This window comes from Microtus pennsylvanicus, chromosome 13 (genome assembly GCF_037038515.1).
Source record: "Microtus pennsylvanicus isolate mMicPen1 chromosome 13, mMicPen1.hap1, whole genome shotgun sequence".
Lineage (NCBI taxonomy): Eukaryota > Metazoa > Chordata > Mammalia > Rodentia > Cricetidae > Microtus > Microtus pennsylvanicus.
In genome coordinates this window covers 38,609,199-38,624,847 of record NC_134591.1, presented here as the reverse complement: position 1 = coordinate 38,624,847, position 15,649 = coordinate 38,609,199, and the positions used below count along the sequence as shown (strand labels likewise).

Here is a 15,649-nt window from a genome sequence, read left to right as displayed (position 1 = left end):
TTCTGTTCAGGTTCCCTACTGATAACTGAAGCCCTGGGTTCTTAGCTTCCACACGAACGGATCAACGGCTACGGTGCCACACAAGGCATGCTAAGATCTCATGATGCATGCTATAGAAGGCCAATTGCAATTCTGGCATTTTCTGATTGTTTTGCCTGTGTCAGGTCATTTAATCCTTATAAGTAGCCAACAGAGCATGTCCACTTTGTATTTTAATTAGAAGGTGAGACACACAAGATGAAGTAACTTGTCCTGAGGTCACAAGATGGTAGAGGTGTAGTTTGGAATGGCTACTCCAGCTCACTGGTCCTGTTCCACACAACCTTCCTTTATTTACTTAAAAAAACAATTTCAAGTAGAGAATGATTTGTCCAAGAGACTGATCCAGATTCCTAACTCAATTAACTTCAATATGCTATTAAGTAGCCTCTTTGTGCCAGGCACTGCGGTGGGTAGAAAGAATGCTATGGTTTAATATGGTAAGCTCCGTGTATTTAGTCAGTTTCTTTCCTTCTATTTCTTTTAACTTTGTCATTTCTCTCCAAAGTGAAAGAATAGAGTTCACTTCATGTGCCTTAAAGGTCACATGCAATCTATGTTAGCCAAGGATGTCAGGCCTGAGCACACGTCCTGAGAGCCAGCAGGGTGAGGCAAGCCTGAACAAAGCCAAGGAAGCGAAACACCTCTGCCCTTCCAATAGCTTGGATTTGAGCTTGGGCAATCATTCACTGGTCCTTTTTCATCCCACAGACATTTATCGGGCATCTGTTATGTTTTACATTCTTAGTTGGGAGGATAAGACAAGAGGATTTGTATATGAATTTGGGGTGCTCGTGGTTTAGTGGAGGATAAAACAAGATATCTCAAATACTATTTTGAGTTTTTGAGATACTAATGAAGAGTTTTTGAGACAATAATTGGATAGGATTTGAGAGGGGGACATTCTAAAGATGACAGATAGGTAGAATCTTACAGGATAAAACATGCATGCTCCAGATGGAGATGGATGAGTTAGGTGATGTTTTCTAAACACATTCTGTATACTAGGCCTGAGATCAAAACTGTGTGTTTATTTGAATCATCACTCTAGAAGCCAAGAAGCAGGAAACATATGCAGCCTTGGGAGAACAGTCAATGTGGGAAGTCAGGAGGCAGGACGCTGACATGTTGATCTCAAACAGCCAAGCAAGGTAGGGGTGGGGCAATGATAAGGCTGGGACAGAGAAGGATTTAGGAGCAGAGTTCTGAGAGCCAACAAGTCTGCTAAGAAGGCTGGATCTTAAAGACCAGGAAGACACAAATCAGGAAAACAGTCAAAGAACACAGACAAACACACAGACACATACACACAACACAATATACACATATAAACACAGATGTATACACACAGAGAAACCATACACACATATACACATGCACACACGTATACACATAAACAAATTAAACATACATAAACACAGACATACACACACACATACCATCCCAAAACAAGACAAAGTAACAATAAAAGAACCTTTATCTAGGTTTAGAAGAAGCATTGTAGAACCAGAAAGATGGATGGGTTCAAATAAGCAAAGATTGCGGACAACAGACCACTTTAGAAGGTCACCATAATGTTTTGGGTACAGGACATAAAGTCCTTTCCTGCCGGAGAGAAGGGGAGACTCGAAGCTGGCTATCCTGGGAGGGGGGAGAAAAATGGGTGCTGGTGACAGTGTTCTCCTGAACTACAGGAGAAAGGACAGGAAGGGCATGGAATCTGGGTCTCCAGATGAATCAAGCGGGGTCACCCAACGTTTCAAGCATACCCCTAGCACTAAATAGAAGGAAGGGGACAATCTGTGGAATGGAGGGACAAGTATTGAAGTGAGAAATGGATTCTACTGCCTGTATGGTAGATGATGAGGGCAGGTCTAAAGAAGGTAGTTTTCTGGCTCTGAGCCTCAGTGGTGCAAGGGTCCAGGTGTGGGGTGAGTCTTTGGCAGCCATTCCAACTGCAGCTCAGGTAAACAGAGCCATCAGGCATTCCCAGGAAGAGGCAGCTATGTCCTGAAGGGTTTTCTCTGACAGGCCTGGAAGCTGCATGACCAGGCTTGAGGCAGGCAGCAGCTGGGGTTTGGGAGGACACAGGCACGTGGCTAGCCTCCTGTGGGTGCATGGCTGCAGAAGAGGCAGCCACGAGAAACAGTTTGCCTTCCCTGCCGCCTCCTCCACCCTTTGCTACAGAATCTCGGTGGCACAGCACGGTGCCAGCGGCAGAAAAATTGATTCAGAGGTGAGGGCGGCAGTGTTGAGCCATGCAGAGGCAGCAGAAAAAGGCAAGTGTGTGTGTGTGTGTGTGTGTGTGTGTGTGTGTGTGTGTGTGTGTGTGTGAAGGAAATTGTTTATTTAAGGGTCCATACATCAAATACAATGTCAGTAGCAGACAACAGTGATTTGTCTAGACAATGTATGCCACTGAAATAACATCAAGATGGGCTACATGGAGCAAAAGGCGAGACTCCTTTTTCAAAGGGGACTATCTTCCTCTATGGTCTCAATTACAGGAGATACTTTGGTGCACAAAACATTTAGGCAACAATATCTGGGTGTCTTTTGGAGTCTACTGTAACCAAAGAGAAAGAAAGGCCGGAACTAAAATGCAAAGAACAAAAAGAAACTGTTTGGAGACAGGTCGGCTCCACTGTAAACTTTTCCTTTTCTCTCATAGCAAAACCTGATGGTTGTCTTTGAAAAAAAAAAAGTGTCTGTATCTAGGTCCCTGGCAGTGATTTGCCTCTGGGAGGGCCAGCAATCTATTTAATGACTCCATTGACGTCAATCGCATAACTGAAATACTTACTAACATGCATGATTCCAGCTTTCAGGGGGAGGGGGTGGATGGTGTCTCTCAGCAGCGTGAAAACACGATGTGGAGTCCTGAGGAATGGACTTAGCTCTTTCTGCAAGTACTGAGAGACTAGATGCTGCTGGTCCCCTGGTCCCATTTAATATGAGGAAAAAGTTTTCCTGCTAAATGAAGAAATTAATTCTGCACAAGTCAAAGCAGCCATTAATAAGCAAGACATTATTTTTGGCTCTGTTTGCTCGGGAGAAACATTTTAGCCATTCACACGTTAGCTGACATACTAATGATTTTGTAGTTACCTGTACTTAATTTTAGTTATATATTAAATAATTGCAAATCAATGCAGACAGCTCAGTGTTTGTGTTTTGGGGCAAACTTTTACAGGATGTCTATTTTAGACAAAAGAGGTTCTTTCAAACCATTTAGGGAACGCAGCCAAAAACTGTGCAGTTTTTCTATGCAGTTATATTCTATGGTTTTGTTTTGTGTATAAGCTCTTTACACATTCACAGTGTGGAGTTAAGCAGATTGTCCCAGAGATTCAGGCCACACCCATCTTTCCGAACACTGAAGAAAATGCCTGTTCTTTTTCATTTTCCCCGTTTCTTTTTGCATTTTCCTCCAGGATAGCCTTTATTCTGAGTGGTCAGAACCTTTGATAAGATGATTGATCTTGTTTCTGTTTGCTCACATGGTAATCCTGCCTGACACTTCTTGCTCAATGCAGAAACCAAGCAAAGGTTGGGTTTGTGCTGGCCTTCCTTTCTCGTCATCCGACACAGATGGGATCAGCTTTCAAGCCATAGCTGTCCTCAGCCAGAGGTTCTCAGAGGGACCGCTGCCTGCCTGCGTCAGTCTTCTCGCATCCTAGACCCTGTGAATTCTAGCACAGCCTTGACCGTCTGAGTGGATCAGGCCTCGAGCCCCTTCTCTATTTCTTGAACAAAATGAGCCTCTGCCACAATTACGTAGATCTCAGAAACAGTCAAAGCAAATGGAAGACACATGAGGAGTCATGTGGAGAAATAGGTTCCCTGAGAGGAAGCCTCTTTTTGGCCTTATCAACTGGTAGCGTCATCCCTTCCCGTGTGACCCTGAAGCCTAGTGGAAGACTTGGGCTCTCCAGAGCCTGGGAAGAACCTTAATTAAGGCTGTTGCTAGGAGAGGTCAGCACATTTCACACTTTACTGGAAGACTTACGCTTTCTCGTCCTAGCTTTCCAAATACAATCTTTGCCTTGAAATAAATTTTAATTGACTCCTGTTGAAATCTCACCACAGTTAATGCTGTGGACACCCAGGCTGAGGCAGACGCTGTGTCTGTGGCGGTCTGGCCTGGGGACCTCCAAGCAGTTAGCTCTTTGGTGATGGCGTTGACATAGTTGGTGGCCATTTCACATGATCCATCAACTTCTGGGTTACTTTAAAAACATAAGGTCTATTCCAAGGGGCGACATTCACAACTTTTAAAGCCAGTGGTACATTTTAGAAGAAATATTATCATAGGGCACCCTACTCCACACATCACTCTGGCTGCTCCCCACCACTGTATAAGATATATCTTGGTGTAAATCGAGTCATTTTGTGTGACTCAGACATGAGAGGTATTAAAAGCAACATTTCTCTCATCCTTTCATGTAGGAAAAAAATCCTTTGCAAAGGCAGTGAGTGGCCCCTTAGTCATTTATCTCCTCAGTAGGTTCTCTAATTACATAGTCACAGACACAGATGAGATGCGTGCAAGAGCCCGGGACAGAGGGTATGGAGAAAGTGAGACAGTTTTCACGTAATCACACTTATGAATACACCCTGATTTATTTTTCCAATTATCTGGTATGTTTGCAGTCTTCCATTTTGAATATGTCCAGGTGAAATGACATGAGTTCCTGCCTTGTTTCAGACTCCCCGCCCCCTTTTATTCTATTTTTTCCCTTTCTGTTTTAATCCTATACAGGAAAAGCCAAGAATTCATGCATTCAAAAGAAAGTGATTATGTTGTGTAAGTTGAGCTGCTCATTAACCTCAGCCTTCGGATTTTCAGCACACTCATGAGGATCTACTGTGACCTCCCCAACCTGTGTGCACAGGCTTCAGAACTGCTCATTCTGGGTTTAGCTCTCATTATCGTTTGGGGGCTTCCCCACTTCATCGGCAGAATGTCACCTTCGTAGGCTTTACTCTTTCTATTCAAGACCTGCATGGAGACACCCCAGCCCCTTCTAATTCTAGTAAACAACACAGACTATGGAAACAAAACAAAGCAGAAGTGAATACTTTCCCTAGACACAGAGATACCAACTCATTACTACCTCTATGGGAATTTTCCTTCCAAGTCCAACTTTTACATGGTTATGGCTAGTTTGATATTTACTGTGCTCCTACTATGCAGAAATAGTTTATCACATTCTGACCTCAAAGAGAAGAGAAAGGTTCAGCCTCTGCCTTCAGGAGCCCAGATTCCCACTGGAAAAGGTACAGTGCCAAGGAACCAGAGTTCATTTGGGAATTAAGAGTGTTGCCATGCACAAAACAAGAACAATCATTCAAAATCCAAATGACAGGACTTTTCTGTTGAGCCCCAAGGGCTGAGAATCGCCTTGGCCCAACAGCAGGAGCAAAGGTGTCTCACGCTGAGAGATCCCCTCACCCAGAGTTCCGATTGTTCAGCAACAATCACAGTGAGTCTAGGAATCTCATCTGTGTTGGGAGAATTCACTTTCATAGACAGTCACTTTTCATTTATATGAATGAAGAAGCAGCAGAAGAAAAAAGGGTAGAAGAGCCGGGCGGTGGTGGCGCACGCCTTTAATCCCAGCACTTGGGAGGCAGAGGCAGGCGGATCTCTGTGAGTTCGAGACCAGCCTGGTCTACAGAGCTAGTTCCAGGACAGGCTCCAAAGCCACAGAGAAACCCTGTCTCGAAAAACCAAAAAAAAAAAAAGGGGTAGAAGAGGAAGAGAAGGAAAACTAGGAGGGAGAAGAGGCAGGGGGGAGAAGAAAAATCAGGAGAAGGGAGAAAGAGGAAGAGGAAGAAGTCATCTTCCCAAAGCTGCCTTCTACCTGCTACACACAATGGAAGTCAGTCTGGCTCTGCTGACAACGTGCGTTGTTGCTGAATGCACTCAAACTATCGCCTTGTACTTCTTACTTCTCATACTTCTATCAAAATAGATGAGTTCAAATTCAGTACTTCTAAATAAACGCCTGGTTTTCTTTTCGTGAAAAACCTAATTGTTTTAAAGCACGCCCCCAGTGCTCTATGCTTTTGCTCGAAGCCATGTATTTTTCATTCCGCGTTCGAGCTTCTATTTAAACACACCTCTTTGTCATATGCTGATAAATATTAAAATAACAGGAAAAATCTGCCCGACTTATTGAAGCTGATAATAAGAACAAAACACGGGATGTGTGCCTCCTCCCTCTTCTTCTGACTGTGGTTAGCCGTTGGGAAGATTTTGAAACCAGTAATTATGTAATAATTGGTACCACCACAGTCTCTTCCCAAAGAAAACCCAGGATTGTTGTAGTTTGCCACAAAGACAGACAAAAACAAATTGCCTTAAGTATATTGTCACTTCTTTGCTCCATTGTTTCAAAAGCATTTAAGAAAGCTTCAGTTGCCAAGCTAGAGCCAATGCGCCAATAATCATAAAACATCTTTCAAACAGTGTTTTGGCTAATGAGTTCATTTATAGAACCGTAAGCACCCTATACCCTTCTGCTATGTGTCTGTATTTATTACAAGAGAAAGAAAATGCACTCTAAATACCCAAATTGGTGTCGGAAACACATTGGCAGAATTGGCAAACAAAACCAGCAAGGATGCCTCGTGCGTAGGCCAATAAGATGAAACATCGGGCTGTTCCAAACAGCTCCTTTGATCTCCCAGTATCCAGCTCAGCCACACACTAAGACCCTGCTCTGTTTCTTTTTATACCTAACGGAAGTGGCCCATCAGCCCGCTGAGGTTTTGAAGTCTGTGGGCAGAACACTGTTTACCGCTTTCTCACTCATATCACAGGGCTCTGGGGTATACTCACCTGCCTTCACGGCTTTCTTTCATTTTTTTTTCCTTTTTGTTCTCCATCTTTTTTCTTCTAAAGGTTTTTAAAGTGTATACCCACAAATACTTCAGAAGTCAATGAGCAAATGGAATCCACTGCCTTTGTTCCTTCGTTCAGAAGTTCGTCATTTGTAACACTCCCGAGATACTTAGGGCCATCGTAATAGTGGAGAGAGCATAACATCCAAAGGGGAAGAATCTGAGTGTGTGTGTGTGTGGGGGGGGGAGACTAGGCTGGTAGATGCCAGGTGACCACGGTGAGAACATCTTAGTTTTCTATGGGGTTTAGCTGCACTTCCCTGCTGTAGGAACGAGGCAGGCTCAAGGGAGCAGAACTCGTGGACTGCCAAGAGGTTACCCAAGTAGTTGCATGTGATATGATAAACACATGTTCCGTGTTGCCCCCTTCCCAATAAGCCTTCCTCTTAGCAGATTTCAAGACGGGCTGATGCACAGTATTGAAAGATGAGAAGAACCAAGCTGGGTGACCTCCAAGAGAAACGCTTCGTGACCGGAAAAGAACCTTTGGTTTCCCACCTGGTTGGGATGTGGAGCAAGTTGTAGCTCTAGCTGATGCAAGGTGGTGGTGGGGGGGGAACCATTAACGAGCCTTGGGGATCTTGAGCGAATGTGGGCACCCTGTGGGGGAGTGTTTGAGGTTAGCACTCCTAGAGTTCACTGAGGTCAGCAAGCTGAGGTCAAGTTGTACTCTTGACATAGGCCTGCCTCCTTCTCTCCTGGAAACAGCAGGACCGCACATTTAATTGTGAAGGCCTAGGCGTACAGGGAGCACTTTGTCTCGAAGTATTTTTAGTTTGGCTTCACTTAGGGTGAAGGCCCAATGCATCTTTGAAAAAAAAAAGTCACCAAGAGACACACTGCTGAGCGTTAGAGTGTGCCTATGAATGCTGTTATTCAAATAACAGGTCTGAATAGGAAACACAGTTATTGCTTTGGAAGAAGGAGATGGGTCTCCTGGCATTGGCCTACCTTGCAGGCTGACTCTGGAGACTGGAGCCTGACTAGCAGCTGGCGACCTCCTGTGGAAAAGCAGAAAGAGAGGCTGAGTATGCACTGAAGAGCCCTCGCCCCTTCCATGATCCCTGACCCCTGGGGAGATTTGCAGGGTATAATGAGTAACCCAGTGACATAAGGCTATCTCCGGAAGGCAGGCTCCTGGAACACGGGTAGGCGATTGCAGTTCTCTCACATCCAGATGGCCTGGAATTTCCCTCAGCGCAGCATCAGGATGCGGCAACTCGCCAGGAAGGACATTGTTTACCTCAGATCCCTCGCCAGCCCCTCTATTTCAGGTTTTCTGTCAGGAGAGTCTCTCAACAATGGAGCCGCTGAGGCCTCACTCCAGATGTCAGCATGAATCCCCGTTAAGGACAGAAAGTCACAGCCAGAGAAACCCTTGGCGATTTATCAGTTCAAAACCCCCATTCTTTTCACCTCAGAAAACTGAGATGTTTGAGAGGACAAGTCATTTGCCAAATGCCACACAGGGCACTTGGCCACAGTGATCAGGGTTTCTTAATAGAGACACTGGCTTTCCTGGAGGAAAGAGGGTTCCATTCTCCATAAAATCCTTACAGCAAGAGGCAAATGAAACAAGCAAACACACATTCCGTTGCTAGTGCAACTTCTCCTATCTGTATGTATGGTATATCTGTGTGCAAAGATGTGTGTGTGTGTGTGTGTGTGTGTGTGTGTGTGTGTGTGTGTGTGTGTGTTTGCCCATGCAGGAGTTGGTGAGGGCTAGAGGATGAAGTTAAATTATTTTCCCCAAATACTTCTCCATCGGGAAGAAGATGGAGCAGTGACCTCCCACTTCAGAGTATAGCAGAGTAACCTGCAAGGCACATTAGAATACTTTGCTTCAGGTTGCTTCTGGTCTTCTGAATTATTAGACCTAAAGCAGCCCTGCCCCTTGGGTCCGATGAAGTGACCTGCAGTCAAACCTGCTTCTGAATCCCATGTACTATCCTACAGTTGAACCTGCCCCTTGGGTCCCATGCAGTGGTCTGCAGTTAACCCTGCCTCTGGGGTCCCATGGTCTGCAGTGGACAGATGCATCTGCGTTTCTGACAGGCTGCATTTCCCAGAGGCTGCTGGCACTGATGGTCTCACACAGAAGCCCCCTCAAAAGCCCTGATAGCAAGAGTCTACCCCACTGAGGAGCAACAGGATGTTGCTGATCAAAAGGAGGCCAGTAGTTCTGGGTGCAACTCTCCTGACATTAGTGAAAGTATCCTAAAGGGAGACACCTAAAGAAACCTCCCTTTGGTTATCAGATGTACTGCGACAATGGACCTTAAGAAACTGGAAGTTTTCCCAGAGGTCTCATGCTGGAAGAGAGAAATGGCTGACCCAACGAGGGAGTGAGCTTGTCTCTCTGAAGAGATCCGCACAGTGCCAAGAACTGGTCAGACCACCTAACAAGACAGAACCAGAGCTGAGATGATGATGGTGGACCAATAATGGGCAGGACCACAGCTTGATCAGAACTGGTTAGTTATGAGCACCTCTTGCCCTCTATTTAAATCTAATATTCCTGTCAGGAGCCTGAAGATAGACTCGTGTAGGTCTTAGTGAGGAGGATGCGCGTGAACTGCTTTGTTTCTCTTGCTAGTGTTGTGACACTGAATAAATCTCCCTTTTCTGCTTCTTACTCTCATTTGACTCTTGAATTGGTGTGCTATGAATAGGCAGCATGCCTACTCACCCTGGGCCCAGGCATTGATGCTCACAAGCTCTGATAACACAAATGAACCTCAGACCCATTTGGGGAGGTGATTAAGAAATACTTTCCCCACCCGAGAAGAGTCCATTTCTATTTGTCCTAGGGATCTGCAGCTTAAAGTCCTCTTTGCATTCCCATGCAGGGGAAAGGTCTGAGGAAGAAGTCAAGTTCTAAGTGATGGAGAAAGGTGCTCAAGGCTGTTGCTGAGGAAGACCCTGCCTATTGGTCAGCCCTGGCAGTGACATCGCATTCCCCTGGGGATAGACCTTTTATGCAGCTCTCTCTATATAACTTCAAGTTCATGGACAGAGTCCACAGCCGCCATCAACAGATCCACAGGGTGATCCTGAGTCAAGTTCTCTTTGGTATCTAACCTCCATCTGTGACTGGGTGGGAAGTCCTCGTGTCATGATTGCTGGATGCTATGCTTGTCCCTTCTTAGTTCTTCTACAGGGAGTGTTATCATTTGTCTTTAGGGACCTGGAGATGAAAATACACACTACAGGACACATGATGCTTTCTAACTGGGAGGCCAGGATTCAAAGCCGGCTGGTTCTGAACTGGAAGTGCCAGCCTTTTTCTCTATCTCATTTCCTGAACACCCCTGTACTACTACCAAGGGCTGTTTTGGTTTGGTTTGGTTGTTTTGTTTGTCCATGACATTGAATGGTCAATTCCAAACTCCTCAGCCTGCCCTGCAAAGCTTTTCGTGGCCCTTCCTTAATATAGTTCTCTAGGTTATCACTAGACCCTTCCTCGGTCTGACAGTTCATCTCAGACCACAGGCTGGCTGTGTGTTCTCTCAAGTTTCATACTTCTCCCTTGTCGAACTCCAAAATTGCAATTAAAATAGGAGCTGTCTAATTAGGGTTTGATATACAACTCCCTACATCAAAGGTAAATTTTATGTAGGCAAGGGAAGGCTTGTTCACTGCTGGGTCCTAGGATGGTACCCAAGTCTTTATATGCTATCTAGTCAGTAACGTTTATCGTATGGAATGCTGGATGAACAGATGAATAAAAATTGATGTACATTTTGCTCAGGTCAAGGTCGGTATCTTCTTTTGCTTTGACCTCATTCTGTTCCTTTCTTATGAATGCTCAGGCCATTCTTCTGTTGGAGAAACTCTGCCCATACTAAACATCACCTACCTTTGAAGATTACAAATCTCCTTCAAAAGGAAATTTTATTCCCAATTCAAAATGGTCCCTCCTCTAGTCACTCATGATGCCACGGTGCCATTCTTCTTCTTCTTCGTGTGGAGATTCGTACCTGTACACCTTATCTCCACCACTGACCCCACAACCTGCTCACAGTAGGATCCAGTTTGACCTCTCCCTCTTTTTTTAATCTTCTGTAGGACCCATCAACTTTCTGGCGAGGAGTAGGAATTCCCGAACTACTGGTGGACTTTTGATGGAACCAGTCATTGGTAAGGAAGTATTATGAAGAAGATACCAACACACTCTCTGGATGTGTTAGCACGTATCTATTAATATGCAGTCTTGACCCTTGGGCTGCCCACTACGCATGCTCTGTCACATTGCTCTGACTTTGTAGACATCTGGCTGGGCAGCTAACTCGTTTGTGTAACTTGGGACTGTGCTCAGGCAGTCCTGCCCATACTCTGGTGTGAGTGGCCCTCACCCATGCCATGGAGTTTCCTACATTTTATCATCATACTGCAATGCAACCCCCATCTTCCCATCTCTCTCTTAAGCACAGTGGAAGGCAGGTAAGGAAAGACCGAGTCTCACTCCTAGTTGTAGCCCTGCGGTCCGGCATGGCATTTGAGTGATGCCCATTTCACTGCCTGCCCACTGGGTTCACAGCACTACCGAACATTGAATCATGCGTATCTTCCCGAGTTCTCTGGGAGGCTTTTGTGAAAGAAGACCGTGAACCAGGTCTTCTTAAATGTCAGAAACATCTTTCTGAGTAGCATGGTTACTCATATCATCCATTTTTTTTCTCCACTATTTCTCTGAATGTACACATTATGTAAATTCTTTTGTCTTGGAAGTTACTTTGTGAAGAAAGTATGACCTTTACTTAAGGTTGCTACTTTAGATAAGCTTCCCTGTGTAGGTGCAAGGGCCGGGTGTATCACTTCTTGATAAGTGGTCCAAGAAGGAGGTTCAGCACACTTTAATGACTGGATACTTCCCAGAAGCCACATTATTGTTGGTAAGACATGAGCCTGGCAGCCAGAAACTGGTGAGCTCAGGGGGGAAACAAAGGCTACGTGCTGCCTGGTTTCCCGCTGTCTCTAACTCAGAAAAGAACGGGAGGAAGTTCCTTACCTGGCTGCTGAAGATGTTGCTAGGCGTGGGGAAGGTGGTGTGGCCACAGCAGTTAATGCTTTTCATCCTCAATTGTGTGGTGGAGAGAGAGAACTGAGCCGCAATAGAAGCCAGGAATCTTAATCCCAGTCCTGACTCTGGCACCTTCCACGTATGTCGGCCCTGGCAACTCACCCGACCTCAGTTTCTTTCTTACTTGAGGAAAGCAGGCAGTAACTTCTATTTCTGATGATTTACAGTGTGTGAGGTCCTGTGTGAGGGGCTCCCATACATTTCCTCACTTACTCGGAGGAAATTTGGCTAGGTATTTTCCATATCTGAGTGTTCAAGATTTTATGATTCTCAGCTAATTTAAGTCCCATGCCAAAATATATAAAGCTCTGAAAGACATTCCAGATATACACTAAAGAAGATGGTTATTATATTTTTTTCAGAGAATGCGTACATTGTGATCCAACTCTGCCTTTGAAGAACTGTGAACGCAAAGATGACGCAATCCTCTGATCGTCACGTGTGTCCCTGATTGCTGACGGAAGATGGAAGCGGCCATCTCGGCTACTGAGTGGTGAGGACACTCAGTGACACGGCTGGTCTTTTGGAAGCCATCAAGGGCTTCAGGGAAATGTTTCTGAATTACACAACCCCAAATGGAAAGCTGCAGTCTTCAAAATTAACTCCTGGGACAACGGAAGTGTAGGGTTTAATTTGCAGCCAAGAAACACAGGTCTGATCCCTCGTTTCATTAAGGTGCAAGGAAACCTCCTCAGCAGAAACTTTAAGATTTTCACCCTTTGGGTGGCAGAGCTCAGGCAGACAATGGGCTGCTTTATACAGAGCAAAGAGCCAAAAGATAAAAGAAACCGTAACTTAGGAGAAGTATAGTTCTATGTGGGAGTTCCTTTTCACATAATAAACCACACTAGCCAGATGTCTCATGAAAACCACTCCAAGGACATAATTACTGCTTAAATGCTACATTCAAGACAGGGAGTGGCACCCTGGAACCCACGTTAAATATCCCAGAAAGCAGCTTCTAAATTCCATGGATCTTACAGCTTCAATTGTTAGCGTAAGCTAAGGCATGTGGGTGGGATGGGGGATGCTCTCTTTGGGCCATGTGCATCCCTGGTAGACACTCTTCTCTTCCCTTCCTGCTCTTTGTTGGTGGGTACTGACACCTAGCAATAGAGTGGAGCGGGTCAATGGACCCGCAGCTCTCCAGCCTCCTGTGGCCACGCTACTCCATTGGTGGTTTAAATCGGACACAGAGGTGCCCTCAGCTCCCATGGGGAAAGTTCTCCTTATATTTTGGTCCTTTGATGTTGATGATAACGAGATACTTTAAATGATCAAGCGTGGATAGGAGTTCACACCGAGAAAGGAGGATTGCCATGAGTTTGAGACCAGCCTGAATCACGTAGTAGGGTGGTGAATTCCAGGTCATCCAGGGTCGTAGAAGAACAACCCATCTCAAAATTAAACCATCAAAAGCCTCGAGATAAATAGCAAGACGAACTCTATAAATTACAGATGTGGGTCTTCGGGGTCAGCGAATGCAGATGACTAACTCCTGGAGACACACTCCCACATCGTCTCGGACAAAGTGACACAGTGGGTCACTATTGGAGAGGTGGTCCTCAGTCTGAGAATGATAATGGCTCTAGGATCATTCTGTCTATGACATTCAGGGTCTCACGATACTTGCTCCCGGGAACTGTGTGTGATCCGGAACATCCAGGGCTATCTGAAGACCCAGTTCTTGAGAAAGTATCATCAGTGTATCCGTCAGCAGGGCTAGGCTGTCTCCAAAACTACCCACACTCATGCTAACAAACCGCACTGAGAATGCTGTGTGTACCCGCTCCTTGGATCTGTGTAGCATATTGGTTTGGTTCCAGGCATCTTTACTCATCTTTCTCCGTCTCCACCGGTAACATTCTGACTCTGTGCTTCCTTTTGAAAGAGACTGGCTTAGTTAATGTTTGCTCTTAGCCTCTTTGATCATCCTGTTTCAGAAGCTGTTCCTACACAACTGCTCAAGCCATCCAGGGTTTCTTTCTGCACCCGGAGGACTTACTGATGTCCTGAATAAGAGGATCAGAGCAGTGAGAGTTGGGATATTGGGTTCAAGGACAATAGATGCTCACTAGAAGCTGTGCAGGTGGTCACATTCAGGCCATTTAATCTCACCCAGTCTTGATTCCTTATCCATAAAATGGAAGTAATTATCTCTGTCACAACTATTGCTTGTGGAGAGCATTGCTGAGATAATAGATATAAAAATTCCCCTAGGTTCAATAAGACTAGTTTTCAGTTATAATAGTTCACAGTTACCATACCATATGTCATTTTGAGTGCTTTATGAATATTAATTCATTTAATCCTCACAATAATCTTATTTTAAAGTTTAGGAAACTGAAACCCAAAGAAGATAATTACCTTGCCCAAGCATATGATTTCCAAGCAGTAGAACTATGCGATGTCAACACATATAGTTCCAGAAACCAATTATACGGAGAACAGTATGCAAGGGTAAGGAAATTTCTAAACTTGGCAGGAATTTTCTAAATCATTAGCGATCTATCTCGTAATAGTTCTCTATTCAGAAACACACATTCATACACATACACATGAGATATTCATGAGGAGACATTAAATACGTGCCAGACATTCTACCACAGTCTGGTGAGGGACAAAACCCCATAAAGACAGTGTGACCGGTTATTAGCATGCTGTCAGGTCAGATGGAGACCACTCATCATAAAAGAAGTCAGAGTTTGGCCACGCAGACACTGGCAGGGAGGAGACAGCTCAGGCAGAGGGAGTCCGTGATCAGGGTGGAGAGGGGTAGACAGAAAACTGCCAGACCTCGGTTGTTGAACGTAAGCCTGGGTGGCTGGAGACATGATCTGACTGCTCACTGATTAATCACCCCCCACTTCCTGTTAGAACGTAAGCCGTGAAAGGGCAGGGACCTTGTCTGTGTGGACCACTATGAGGTCATCAGTGCTTAGTGTAAAATGAATGGCCAGGACGTATTTGTGTAATTACGGACGTGCAGGAATGGCTGACTAGTGTGTATGAAATAAATACTGGTGGGGTGGATTAATAAATGAATAAACAGGAAGAAAAATCTCCAAACCATGTTCCTTTGGGTTCTGTGTATTGTCTGCGTGTCTGAGTGTTGAAGATTTGCGATTTGCTTTCTGTTTATGTTTTTGATTCTGGAATATCTTCATTTACATGGTGAGAATTCTCGGGGATGAGAATCAAGGCTGAATAGAAAGCTGGTGTGTTTCATATGCGCTTTCCACAAATGACTTGACGGTAATCATAAACATTAGGTTCTAATTAAGCTAGATACAACCTGTCACCCGAGGTCAGATGTGGATCTTTTCATTCTTGACATCATATCAGGGCTCAAAGAGTCGGAATTTTAGATTAGGTATGTGCCCCTCTTACTTGCTCTAAATACAATACAACTGACTTTCCATCCCGTTAACTTACTGGACTGTGAGGCATTTCAGACACAAAGCACAAGCATCTATACTTGCTCGTAAAGAGTGGTCCACTGCAGTGCCCAGGCAAGAGAATGATACAGTCACACAAACAGTGTGGAAGAAAACACACTCTGGCGGGAGCGCATAAAAGAAGTGGTGAGAGACCGTGATGCTCCCATACTCTAGGAGT

At 44.9% G+C, this 15,649-nt stretch overlaps 1 protein-coding gene and 1 long non-coding RNA gene across 6 annotated transcripts in view; one reads left to right on the top strand and one right to left on the bottom strand.

Moving 5' to 3' along the window:
- Pde4b (phosphodiesterase 4B) overlaps positions 1-15,649 on the bottom strand; it is a 526,974-nt gene that overhangs the window by 94,985 nt on the left and 416,340 nt on the right. For all 5 annotated transcript variants that reach the window (XM_075946584.1, XM_075946591.1, XM_075946592.1 and 2 more), the window contains one exon: positions 7,900-7,949. In XM_075946584.1, coding sequence (XP_075802699.1) covers positions 7,900-7,949 — 50 coding nt within the window. The remainder of the gene's footprint in view (positions 1-7,899; positions 7,950-15,649) is intronic.
- LOC142834283 (uncharacterized) lies at positions 2,171-15,100 on the top strand. Its single transcript, XR_012907532.1, has 3 exons — positions 2,171-2,318; positions 11,017-11,088; positions 12,394-15,100. It is a non-coding gene; the product is annotated as an uncharacterized LOC142834283 (long non-coding RNA).